Here is a 12,850-nt window from a genome sequence, read left to right on the forward strand (position 1 = left end):
TTTGTTCAACGTGGACTTATGTGATACATGCATAAGCTGCAAAATGGGTGACTAAAAGTTACTGGGCAAGATGAGATACTTCAGCAGCATGTTTCAGGTGGCGGTGATGTTGGTGGTGAGGAACAAGAATGTAGTATATGCTGGAATAAGAAATATAAATGGATTAAAGAAATTGTAAAACAAGAGGCAGAAAGATGAGATAGTAAGTGACTAGGTGTGGCATGCTAGACACATGGTAGGGAAGAATAAAATTAGAAAAGACTTTGGGAGCCATCTTAAATATTTCTAGAGCTATTTTATTGTTGTTGAGGAGAACAAAGTATGTTAGTCAGCTACTTAGGGTGTTACTGCAAAAGCATTTTATAAAGTTACTGTGTTTAAGATTTTGCACCATTGCCACTATAAATGGTTGAAAGTGACTTGGTTTTTGCATAATGACAGATGTAAAGGAGCCCTGGTGGCGCAGTGGTTAAATGCCTGTACTGCAGCCATTTACTCAAAACCACAAGGTTGCGAGTTCAAGACCAGCAAAAGGGCCCAAGCTCGACTCAGGCTTGCATCCTTCCGAGGTCGCTAAAATGAGTACCCAGACTGTTGGGGGCAAATTAGCTTACTTGCTGTTCACCGCTATGATCTTTGGAATAGCGGTATATAAATAAAACAAATTATTATAAAATTATTATTAAATCATGTGTATTGAATTTGAAATATAATACAGCAAAGAAGTCACTGATGGTTCTTCTTCCTGATGTGCCCATGCATTTATTTTCCCCAGTATTAGACTGAATTAAGAGTGTCAGGCTACTTTTTCCATTAACCATGCTGCAAAATAAAACTAAATGACCTTAGATCATTGATGTTAATTTGCTGTAATGTTGTTGATCTAAACTTCACATTATCTTGGAGATGATTTTCATATCTTTGCTTTTATGGTGTGGTCTCATGCATTTGTTGCCTTCCTTAAATTACACTGGAAAACATGCATTCCAAGCCTTCTGTTAATGGTAACTCTCTTATTAAAGAGTAACACCTTTGTGACATTGGCTTTATAGGAACAGATTGAAAATCAGTTTCCCATCTGGCATTATTAGTAGTTTAATGATCTTGACTATTGGGTTTCCATATTGCCAATGTGCAAATGATGTCATTCTTCAACAAGATGAGAAACATGGCAGCTCTCAGAAAAAAGCTTTTATAAACTTATATAAACAAATTCAATTATAATTGTTTATTGCAATCTTTATAATTTTCTATAAATATTCTATTTAATTGAATTCTATATATGACTTGTATATAAAAGAGGCATTTATATAAGGTTGTTGCCTTATAACATTTCTATTCTGTACAACATGCAGTCTTCTTGGGTTTTAATCCTATCATTTAATCCTGTGAGGGAGAGAACAGGCTGGCCTGAAGAGACAGTGCCCTCCCTGTCATCCTTGGGCCTGTGAGGGAGAGAACAGGCTAGCCTGAAGACACAGTATTCTTGACTGTATATTATATTGTAACATGTTTAAAATGTATATTCCCTTTGAACTTGGAAACCGCTTTGATCTCCCAGGAAAAGCGGTATAGAAATAAATATTTTATTATTATTATTATTTATCATCCTATTGGTACAATGAGCAGAGAAAAAGTGAAATTTACAACCCCATACAATTTACTTTACAGGCTTCTTTCTCTCTGCAGGAATTTCCCGTAACTGTTGTAGAGCTCCTAAAATAAGCCATGCACAGGAGAGACCTAAGCATCTTTGCTTCTGGAACTTGGTTGTGCTAGTCTCTTTACTGATAAGAACTTTCTTCATCATCCACACTGGGGAGATAATTCGGTTTAACTCCGCCTTAACTGTCCTGGCTCAGTGCTATGGAATTCTGGGAACTGTAGTGTCCTGAGACATTGAGCCTTCTCTGCCAGAGAGCTCTGGTGCCTCAGCAAACTAATAATGTATTATTATTATTATTATTATTATTTTAAAAATAAATTATTATTATTATTAATATTTTAAAAACATTTTTGTTTCTTTTAATTATCATTATTATAATTATTCTCCATGCTTCCTAAAATACCAGCTACCTAAATCCAATCCACTCTCCTTCCCTTTGTAACAGTTGTCTTCTCTTAGGTTGCATCCACACTGGGGAGATAATCCAGTATAACTCCACTTTCACTGTCCTGGCTCAGTGCTATGAAATTCTGGGAGTTGGAGTTTGTTGTGGGGTCCTTGGCTCAAGGCTATGGAATTCTGGGAGCTGGAGTTTGTTGCTCCCCCCAGCCTCCTGTTTCATTCCCCCCATCCCTCTTCCGAGCAACGGAAGCAATTGGGGCAAAACTGCAGCACAGCACCATGGGAAATTTGCTTCTTTGGAGGTTTTGGGGGTTGTACCGGGAGGGAAGCAAAGTTGCATTCCACACCAGACCAATTCGGAGTGAAATCGATGTGAGCTTGAATGCGAATTCTGTGAATTCACTTTTTTACCAAAGTCACCAAAATGAGGAGTCACTTTGGAATCACTGCGGAAGCGCCACAGAAGGAGCTCCCATAGAAATGAATCTCGTCTGATGACACATTCACATTATGACGTGAATCCGCATAGTTAGACTCACACTCACGTCGGATCTGAGCTGCAAAATCTCCCCAAAACTCTGTGTGATATACTCCATGGTCAAATAGTGGTCTGTTTTCTCAGATGCATGCAGTGAGCTGGTACTGAGGAAGGACATTTATAATCAGGCTATATGAATAGCCATAGAAATGCAAAACTCGTGGGTATGGTGATGGGGTGCCAAATTCAGTCTTAATAATAGTTGTTGAAGGACTAAGGCATTTATTCCTCAACCACCATAGTTCCTGTGGCCATACCCACAGGTTTTGCATTTCTATAGCTATTCATATAAGTCTGAGTCTAAAGGTCCTTCCTGGGCACCAGTTCACACCACGTATCTAATGAAGTAGACCAAGTCTACAAAAGCTTATGCTACAATGTCTTTTGCTCAGTTAATCTCAAAGATGTTACAAGATCCCTTTGATAGATTTAGAATGGTTAGAAGTAGATAGAGAGGAAGTAGATATGAGAATATGGAATATCTTTTTTTAAGAACTTTACTAGGAAAGAAATAAAAATTATTGTAAACCCACTTATGAAAAATATAATAGAAATATGGTATAAACATAAAAAAGAGTTAATGAATGAAGATTCAATAATAACACCAATAATAATGGAAAAGAAATTTCCAAAGAACTTGAGAGGATTGTTAGATAAGGAATTAAAGGAAAGGAAAATAGACAGAATAGAAGACTGGATAGATGTAAGAATAGAGAAAAGAAATATAAAAGAAAAACTTATGAGAATAAAAATTCCATGGTTTCACTATATACAAATAGAACAATGGATTAAAAACTGGAGGAAAAGGAATATAGAAAAGAAAAAGTATACACAATTTGAACAAATAGTTCAGAAAGGAAGAGAAATGGAAGAAAATGAGAACATAAAAGGAATTACTTGTAAAATTTACAAAGCGTTAATGGAAAATAAAGGAGGAAAAATAAAAGAAAATACTTTAAAGGGACTATGGGAAGAAGAATTAGGATGTAAAATAAATGACAAGGAATGGGATAGAATTTGGAAACAAAGACACCTGAAAAATGTATTGGTTCGGATAAAATTATTATAAGTTGATTTGGAAATGGTACCTGACTCCAGTGAGACTACATAATATTAACAAGAATAATTCAAAAAATTGTTGGAGAGGCTGTCAAGAAGTAGGGTCATATATGCATATGTGGTGGCAATGTAAATATGTACAAAAATTTTGGGGAAAAGTGATATTAGAAATAGAAAATGTTATGAATATAAAAATAGATAGAAGACCGAGTATAGTTTTGTTATCATTATATAACTCAGAGAAATGGAAAAAAGAAGAAAAAGATTTGGTAACAAGTTTGCTTACAGCAGCAAGATTAATAATAGCAAGGTGTTGGAAAACGAAAATAGATGTAGAAGTGGAGGATTGGTACAAAGATGTATGGAGATTAGCTATCAATGATAAATTGACATGTAAACTGAAAGTAAAAAAAGGACTATGGAAAAGAAATGACTTTCAAGGGATTTGGAAAGAATTTGTTGAGAAAGTACTGAGAAAAGAAGATGGAAGATTACCTCCAGAAGAAGAACTGAAATTTTGGATGGAATATAAGGATGGAAATGGCTCAGGGAAGGGGGGCACTGAGGGGTATATAAAATAATTTGTTAAAATGTAATAGAATGTAGGGAGATATTTGTTTATGGAAATACTATAAACATTAAATAATAATAATAATAACAAGATCCCTTTGCATACTGATAATTTTCAGGGACCAAGACTATTGGAAGTCCCTGTGGATGTCTGTTACTATGGATCTAGATAAAATTCGGAAAAAGCCACCTTGAGGCTACTATCTTCCAGCCTCTGTCCTAACAAGCTAAATTTGTCTTCCAGGACCTCTTAAGTGTTCCTGAGAAATTGCTGCTCAAAACACACTATCACCAGACTAATGTTAATGAAGTATAAAAATCAAATTTATATTTGGACATTTAGAAGCTAATTATACAGATACTTGCCCAGTTTGCCATGTGATGAACAACAGAAAGTGTTTTGATTAAGAATGTATATTGTTAAACATACTATGGTGGTCAAATAAAAGATACAGTTTTGCTTAGTGCATAAAGTCTGCATTCTTTTGGGACTAACATAGTGATTATTTTTTTTAAAAAATAGTGTGTTTTGAGTGATTTGGGGATAGGAATGAGAAACTTTGCTTCATGACATTGCTCTTATTTCCTCAGCAGCAATGTCGATAAGTCCAATGAAATATCCTGTCTGTTCTTAGAAAATATAGTAGTCATTCTGAAAATATGCTTTTATTACTTTGGTATTCATCTCCTTGTTTTAGAAAGAGACTTTTGGGAATTATGTAATAAATGTAATATGATGAGACCAAAGCGTTCCCACCACTGCAGCCGATGTGGACACTGTGTTAGAAGAATGGATCATCATTGTCCATGGTAAGATGCATCCAATTTATTCCTCATCATATCTTCATTTGGTACATTGACTCTTAATTTAATCACTGTGACTCATGATGCTTTCCTAGTAGTCATATCATTATAAAGTTAATGCTATAAAGATCAAATGTTTACTGGCAGAAAGATTAGAATAGTATGTGGCTTTGTGTTTTCAAGCATTTTCAACAATGTTTATGGCTTTCTTTTTTAATCTGTCCTGGTTAAATGCTAGTACTGCAGCTACAAGCTTTGTGAGTTTGATCCTGCAGGTCTCCAAGGTCCACTCAACCTTCCATTCTTTTGTAGGTTGGTAAAATGGGTACGCAGCATGGTGGGGGCAATTGGCTTACACACTGTAAACTGCTTAGATAGTGCTAGTTCACTGATAAGCAGTATAGAATGTACTTGCTATTGGTATGTTTCTAGTGAGCAAGAATAAAGACTCTTAGTTGATAAATGTCATTCATCTGTATAACAGTTTGGTTGTACAGTGCGCCCTTGCCTTATGCGGAGATCTGTTCTGGATCCCTCTAGGTAAAACAAATCATGTTTATGCTCGAGCCCCATTGAAAATAATGGGGCTCGTACATGGTGTTTGGCGCGCTACACGCACCACAGGCACACAAGTCTATGACTAACATCTTCAATTTATTTTCTCCTATATGGTTTTTAACACCTTGCCTGATGAAGAAGCCAGTGGAACTCTAAAAGCTTTCAACATATATATTGTGCATTTGTTTGGCCCAGTTTGGTGGGCTTTTGATGCCAGTTTTTACTAGTTGAGTGCAGAGGTAGTTGAGTGTTGTGCAATGGGTGAGTGGAAGATTTTGCTGCAAATTGTGCAACTCAGGAGCTAGCATAACTAGGCTGACATATATTTACACCATGATAAAAATATATAGGATCTTGCCCTAAGAGTCACCTTGGCTCCATCTGTAAAATTATAAGATGGCTAGCAGAACTGGATGACTGGAGACTACCAACAAGGACAATTGAGGGAACTGAAGTGTAAACAGAGCAATCTATCTTGATGCCTTTACTTACTATGAAGAATCTTGTTTCCATTTGTAAGTCATTGATTTGGCTGTGCTAAAATTCATAAAGCACTGAAACTGCATTTTTTACTTTGTTTTTGGCAGGATTAATAACTGTGTTGGTGAAGATAACCATTGGCTGTTTTTGCAGTTGTGCTTCTACACAGAGCTCCTCAGTTCTTACACATTGCTACTTGATTTTTGCCACTGTTACTACTTTGAACCACTAAAAAAAGTTAATTGGGTAAGAGAATTTTTGTCTTGAAAGAAATAAATGACTTAACACCATTACAACCTATTTTATGAAAATGTTTTTGTGTTATCCCCGAATGCTAACGAGAAGTATGAATACAGAGTGACATGTTTAATATGTGTGAAGATCTTTCCATTATTTAGTAAATTATTTACATGCATTAATCAATAAGAAAACAAAATACTTAAGTTGGAAAATATTAGTTCTTTCAAAAACATTTCAAAATTTCTGGAAAAAAATTGGTAGATGAAGACATATGAAAACAGGGGAAACAGTCAGGTTTGATGTTATGGCTGCTATCCGCAAATCCATACGCTGAAATAGATGCCTGCAGATTTAAATTGTGTTTTGAACCCAACAGACATGAAGTGAAGGCAGACACATTACACAGCAGACACAATTGTTTTAAATAAGATCTGCATTGTCAACATAGTATGGGTGTGCATGTCTATAAATACCCTGGCTACATGCATACAGGCCTAAATACCCTAAAGGCACCAGATGCCATCTGACATTGGAAGCTAAGCAGAGACAGCCCTGATTAGTACTTGGATGGGAGACCACCAAGGAATACCAGGTGCTGTAGGGTGTATTTCAGAGGAAGGAACTGGCAAAACTATCTCTTAAGTATTCTTTCCCTTAGAAAATCCTATGAAATTCATGGGGCCACCATGAGTTAACAGGCGACTTGAAGGCACGGATGCATACACACTGTTAATAGGTGGTGTTTTTCCAGGGATGTCTATATTATTATTATTATTATTATTATTATTATTATTAGAAATAAGTGTGCATATTTCATCTACTGTATCATGTTTTGTCTGCACAGATGCCCTTGTCACATATTGTATCAGAAACTTCAACTGGCCCAAAGAGCTACAGTCAGTGGTTAACTAGGGCTGCTCATCTGTTTCCAGGCATAATTTAGTGTACTGATTTTACCTATAAAACCCTATATAGATCAGGTCAAGGCTATCTAAAGAACTGTCTCTCCCTGTGTGAGCTCGCCTGGGCTCTCAGATCTTTGGAGGAAACCCTTCTCACTCCCGTTGCCTTCCTAGGGACATTTGGTGGAAACGTGGGAGAAATTCTTATCAGGTTTTGGAACTCGCTCCCCAGGGCAGCTAGCATGGCTTCCTCTTTGCTGCCCTCCCATTGATGAGTGAAAACCTTCCTAATCTGACAGACTTTCAGGAATGGACTGCAAGGACTTTTAATGGTGTTTTCCTTTCCTGTGTTTTCTCTTTTTGGCTCTTAATGGATTTGTAGCCAGCCCCAGTTTAGCAATCTGGTTGAAGCTCTTTGGACCATTTGAAGTTTCGTGAGGAGGCCTCTGCCATCTCGTTTGCTGCGGTGATAGAGGTCTCCTCATGAAGAAACCTTCTTCCTTTTCCTTTGCTGCAGCAGCAGCGGTCTCCTTGGGAGGAGGCCCTCACCACTGCTGTACTCCAGAAGGAGCGCAGCAGAAGGAGGTCTAACCCTCTTCTAGGGTATCATCTGGTGTGGACTGCATATCCTATACTTTCCTAGTGACACCACTGGCAACAGCAGTAGTAGCTGGATAGAGTGGTGTTTGCCCTTTGTTTACTGTCCTGGGAAGGTGTTCCTGGGGCTTTCTGTCCTGGCAGAAAGTGCTGGAATGTCTTAACTCCTACTGGACTCTTGCTTTCATTTCTTGCTTTTTAGACAGTTTTATGCAGTATAAATAAACTGAAACAGGAAAGGGTGGTATAGAAAAACAGGTATAGCTGATTTACAAAATATGAGGGAATTATTAAACAGGAAGACTTTGGGTTGTAACTAATGGTTACTTTGGCTTAATCAAAGGTAAAAACCAGGCTGTTTTGGAGGGGGGGATTGGAGCACCCAGTTTCCTCTACCAACTCAGCCTTCCAAAACTGCTTATGAGGGTTGAGGGATCACTGAAACATAATGGGATTCAACACAGAAAGCAGGAGGAATTAAGGAGAGATTACTGCCAACTTTAAGAGTTCAGGTCTTCAGTTCAACTTAAGTTAGGCATGCCAGTTTAAGGCGGGTTATAGACCGCTGAAAAGCAGCAGTCTGGCTCCGCCGCCGCTTGCAGCGTCCGGGAGCTGCAGCCTTTAAACGGCACGGCTCCTAGACGCTGCAGAGAAGGAGCATGGAAATCGCGCTCCTTCTCAGGCCCCGGAAGAGGCGCCGCGAGTGCCAAAGGGCGCACTCGTGGCGTCACTTCCGGTGTGCCATGTGCGGATGCAGAGCGTCTGTTACGTCAAAATGGCGGCACCCGTATGAACAGGGCGCCGCCATTTTGTACGGACTGAGTCCGTGATAGGGCAAGGGGCGTCTAGAAGAGACGCCCCTTTTCCAAACTGGAACGTCCTCGGGACGTCCCTAATGGCGGTTTGTAACCCGCCTAAGACATCTTGCCACACCAATCCAGTATTTAGGATCTCTCATATATGGAGAACTATAAACATGTTGTAAGGAATAACTCTCCTGCATTCTCAGAGGCCACAGTCTTCCCCAGCTAGTAATATATTTTGCTTTACAGATCAGCTCCTCTGCAGGTACTCATATTGCATAATAAAGTGCCAGACAGATATAGTGCACAATAAATAGTTCACATCTAATGTAAACATGACATATAAAACAAAAACATTAAAGAATAGAATCTCTTTATCCTTCTCCTTCCTCCCTTTACCTTTGTCTCAGGATTTAAAAAAAAATCTTTTTGGAAAACTTCACATTTTCATCTCTTTGCCCTGGTTAATTTTGGAAGAGTTAGATGGAGTTCTCTTGCACACCACATCTGGTTTACAGAAATCCTGTTAGCAATTCCTATTTTAGTTTATTTATACTGCATAACTCTTAACTACCCTCACCTTCCCAAGTTCCAAAGTACAGATCTATAGAATTATCATTATTTTTCATTTTTGCTTTGACATTTTGGCAGTTGTTCCTCTGGTGACAACACATGCTGGAGACTAGTACATGGTGGTGGAGGTGATTGTTATTATCCCAGTCAAGCTGGCTTACACAGAGAGAAATTCACATCATTAAAAACATTCACAGGTTAAAATATAATTAATGAGAATATAAAAGCATATCAGTTCTAAAGATCTAGTAAGCTCTTTATTTTCTTCATTAATGATTGGCTATCTAAAATATAAATAAAGAAACAAACAGTAGGTGTTTGTCTTTTTCAGTCTTAATATCTTACTTTGGACTATTAAAAAGTATTTAATGGTTTCCTTTATATAACATTTTCAAATGAGAAATATTTTCCAGTCTTTTGGCCTCTAATGACACAGTTCAATCATATCCAAGTTAATAGCGGGAAACTATAGCTCATTAGAGAGTTCATGATTTAATTGAAGAAGTTGGCAACATCACCTTTTTGGATTAAGATGCTCAGAAAAGCCCTATATATGTTGGCTAGGGTGCTTCCAAGAGCTGTAGGACAAAGAAGTACATTTTTCCAAGCTCTATTTAATTGTGATGTGTGTGACGGGAGGAGTAAAGAGACTGCTGAATACTATGAAAAGCCTTGTTCATTGCATTAAAGTATGACTACCCAAACACTGTAATCCTATTACTATTTAAAACATTATACTGAACTATTTAAATTGGTTTTAATATAAGGGAAAATGTATTTTTTTCAAATTTTTGAACATTGTTTCAAAAATGTATTTTTACATGTATTTTTCTTTCTTTTTTAAAAGAAGAAACTGTCCAATGTTTACATGTCATTTTTGAGAAAAATGTGTGTAATTTGGGATCTTAACATATACATATTTATAGTGTTCTCTCCAGTGGATGCAGTCCAGTGTTCCTTCTAATGGATATAGAAGCAATTACTACAGAATACTTTTAATATGAATGCCTAAATAGGTAATCCAAACCCTGCATTTGAGTGATTATTGAGATGCTGAATCATGTGATGGCTACATTTTATTTGCTTAGTAGTTACCAAAGGGCCAAAATGACAGATTCCGGTATTTGTATAAGTCACTTTAATTAAAAAAAAAGTTACAGCTTTGGTATTTTGGCTTGTTTACATTTGCAAATGATTTGATTCAGATTATTTGATATCTGTTTTTTTTAAATCTGCAGAATTTGTAGCTGAGTGAAGAAAGAGAAAATTAAATTTAATTTGGGATTGCAGCCAGATTTACAGCTTTAGAAACAACATTAGTCGACATTTGGCTGATGTGTGCTGTGAAGCTGAGTATTTGATGTCCTCCATAACTGTGTGCCACCCAGTTACTCACTCTGCCCTTAGGCAATAATAGACAGAAACTGCAAGCAAAATCAATTTAATCTTTCTCTGAAAGTTATGTACTGTAGAAGCTCAAGACAAAAGCTCAGTGTATTTGCCATTTCATGTCATAAAATATTCACTGCAGGAATGGCTTATTTATTCTTTATTTTCATACACCTTGATCTTCAGCATTTGCACCAGTATGTTTGTGTGCATGGATAAATGTGACAGGAAGATGCATAGGTGCAGTAACTGTCACAGTTCTGCTTATCTCTTAGCGTAATTTATGGGATCTTACTCCTGATTACATTTTTTGTAGTCCAAAAATTTGGTTTATGCCAGACCTGCACAAATTGGCAGAAGTAAGGGCCAAAATTAAAATAGGATAAACTTCCTCAGGCTGCAGATAGGTTTTAATTAAAAATTAATTAATAATATTAATTAATATTAATTATGTCATCTTCCTCCTCTCCTTGGCCCTCTCCTCAGGAGAAAGCCAAGCAGCAGAGGAGCCTTGACTGCTCTTCTCTTCCTCTGCCCAGTCTTCCTCCTCTGCTGCCCAGTTTTCTCAGGATAAAGCCAGGCAAAAGGAGGAGTCTTGCAGGGTGAGCATTTGCCCATCTTCTTCCACCATCAGTCCTTCTGCTTGGGAGAAAGCCAAGTAGCAGAGGAGCTTTGCAGAGTGAGTGCTCCCTGTCCTCCTCTTCTGCTGCTGCCTGGCCTTCTCCTCAGGACAAAGCAAGGCGGTGGACGAGGCTTGTAGGGAGAACGTTCACCCTTCCTCATCCTCTTCCGCATGGTCCTCTCCTCAGGAGGAGGCAGAGTGGCAAAGGAGCCTTGAAGTCATTCCACATCCTTGTGAGCCACCCAAAATCCTTTGGCGGGCCACATGTGGCCCCCCGGGCCATATGTTGTACAAGCCTGGTTTATGCACATCAAACAAATTTGATCTATTACCTATTCAGGATAAATTAAAATTGTATGAACATCTAATATACAAAAAAGTAATTTTAAAATGACTTTAAAAATAAAAAATTTAAAAATGTAAAGAAGTAATTTTAAAATTCTGTCTTAAAGATGAGCTTTTAAAGCATATTTCTCTCCATACCATGTTCTGTCTAAACGAAAGTATAGTATATGTATATGACTTTTCAATATATTATACACACACACACACACACACACACACACACACTGCATATGTAATTACAAAAAGGTAATTTTAAAATTCTCACTTAAAAACTAACTTTTAAAACACATTTCTCTCCACACTTTGTGCTCTCATCTGTACGAAAGTATAGTATATGTATATGACTTTTCAATATACTATATATGTGAATACACTGCGTATGTAATTACAAAAAAGTAATTTTAAAAGTATTACTTATAAACTTAACTTTTAAAACACATTTCTCTCCACATCTTGTTCTCTCATTTATACAAGAGTATATGTTATCTATTATGTATATGATCTATCAATACATTAGAGGCATCTGTTGTTTTTAGGAGGTATTAAGCAATATTCAGTTTAATGAAAACAATAATTATTTATATGATCTACAAGTACCAACAATTGAGGGACAAAAGCTAGCTACTGAAATCTGTAGCTCTTGCTCCTTCGTTTGCTTGGGAGACTGCAGATATTGTAGCTGTTTGTCCAGTAGGAGGAGCAGTATTACTGCAAGAGATGGCTTCAAAGAAGGTGCATAGAGCTATTAAGACATGGTTGGTTTTGTACATTAGCTTCTGTCAGAAAGATTACTTATTTTATATTTGGTGGCTATAATTTTTCACTAGGAGTTATAGACTTTCTGGGAAGTATAAAAACATTGTAGGTGGCCAATATAGAGCAAAAGAAGCTAAGCAATGTCTCAGTCTCCACATATTCCATGCCATGTTGAATTTAGCTTAAATATTAGTGAAATAAGAACATTCAAAGCTACTCTGGCAGCTGATTTTTAGCTTGTTGGTTTTGACCGATAAAGTCCTGTGTGACTTGAGTCCAGCTTGTATGAAGATCCATATTTTCCTACATACACCTTCTGGGACTCTGGGATCTTTTAGTGCTTTCACCATCACAAGAATGTTTGATGGAGATGTGAGAGAGGGCCTTCTCAAGGCTTGTTTCCAGATTGTGAAATTTGCTTTCAAGCTGGCAGCCACCCTTTTCTCTTTCTTTTAGTTTAACTGGAGATGGGTTCTGCTGTGGCTAGGTGATGGAATTTTAACTTTTTAAAAGCAAATAATGTTTGTTGTATCTCTAACCTTTTCT

General features: G+C 37.2%; 1 protein-coding gene across 3 annotated transcripts in view; it reads left to right on the forward strand.

Annotated features, from left to right (window-relative positions):
* Positions 1–12,850, forward strand: part of ZDHHC21 (zDHHC palmitoyltransferase 21) — a 47,148-nt gene that overhangs the window by 15,972 nt on the left and 18,326 nt on the right. For all 3 annotated transcript variants that reach the window (XM_089511655.1, XM_089511674.1, XM_089511663.1), the window contains exons 5-6: positions 4,934–5,045; positions 6,185–6,323. In XM_089511655.1, the coding sequence (XP_089367781.1) occupies positions 4,934–5,045; positions 6,185–6,323 (251 nt within the window). The remainder of the gene's footprint in view (positions 1–4,933; positions 5,046–6,184; positions 6,324–12,850) is intronic.

Source organism: Sceloporus occidentalis, unplaced genomic scaffold (genome assembly GCF_023333645.1).
Source record: "Sceloporus occidentalis isolate IW3139 unplaced genomic scaffold, rSceOcc1.0.p SCAF_1, whole genome shotgun sequence".
Lineage (NCBI taxonomy): Eukaryota > Metazoa > Chordata > Lepidosauria > Squamata > Phrynosomatidae > Sceloporus > Sceloporus occidentalis.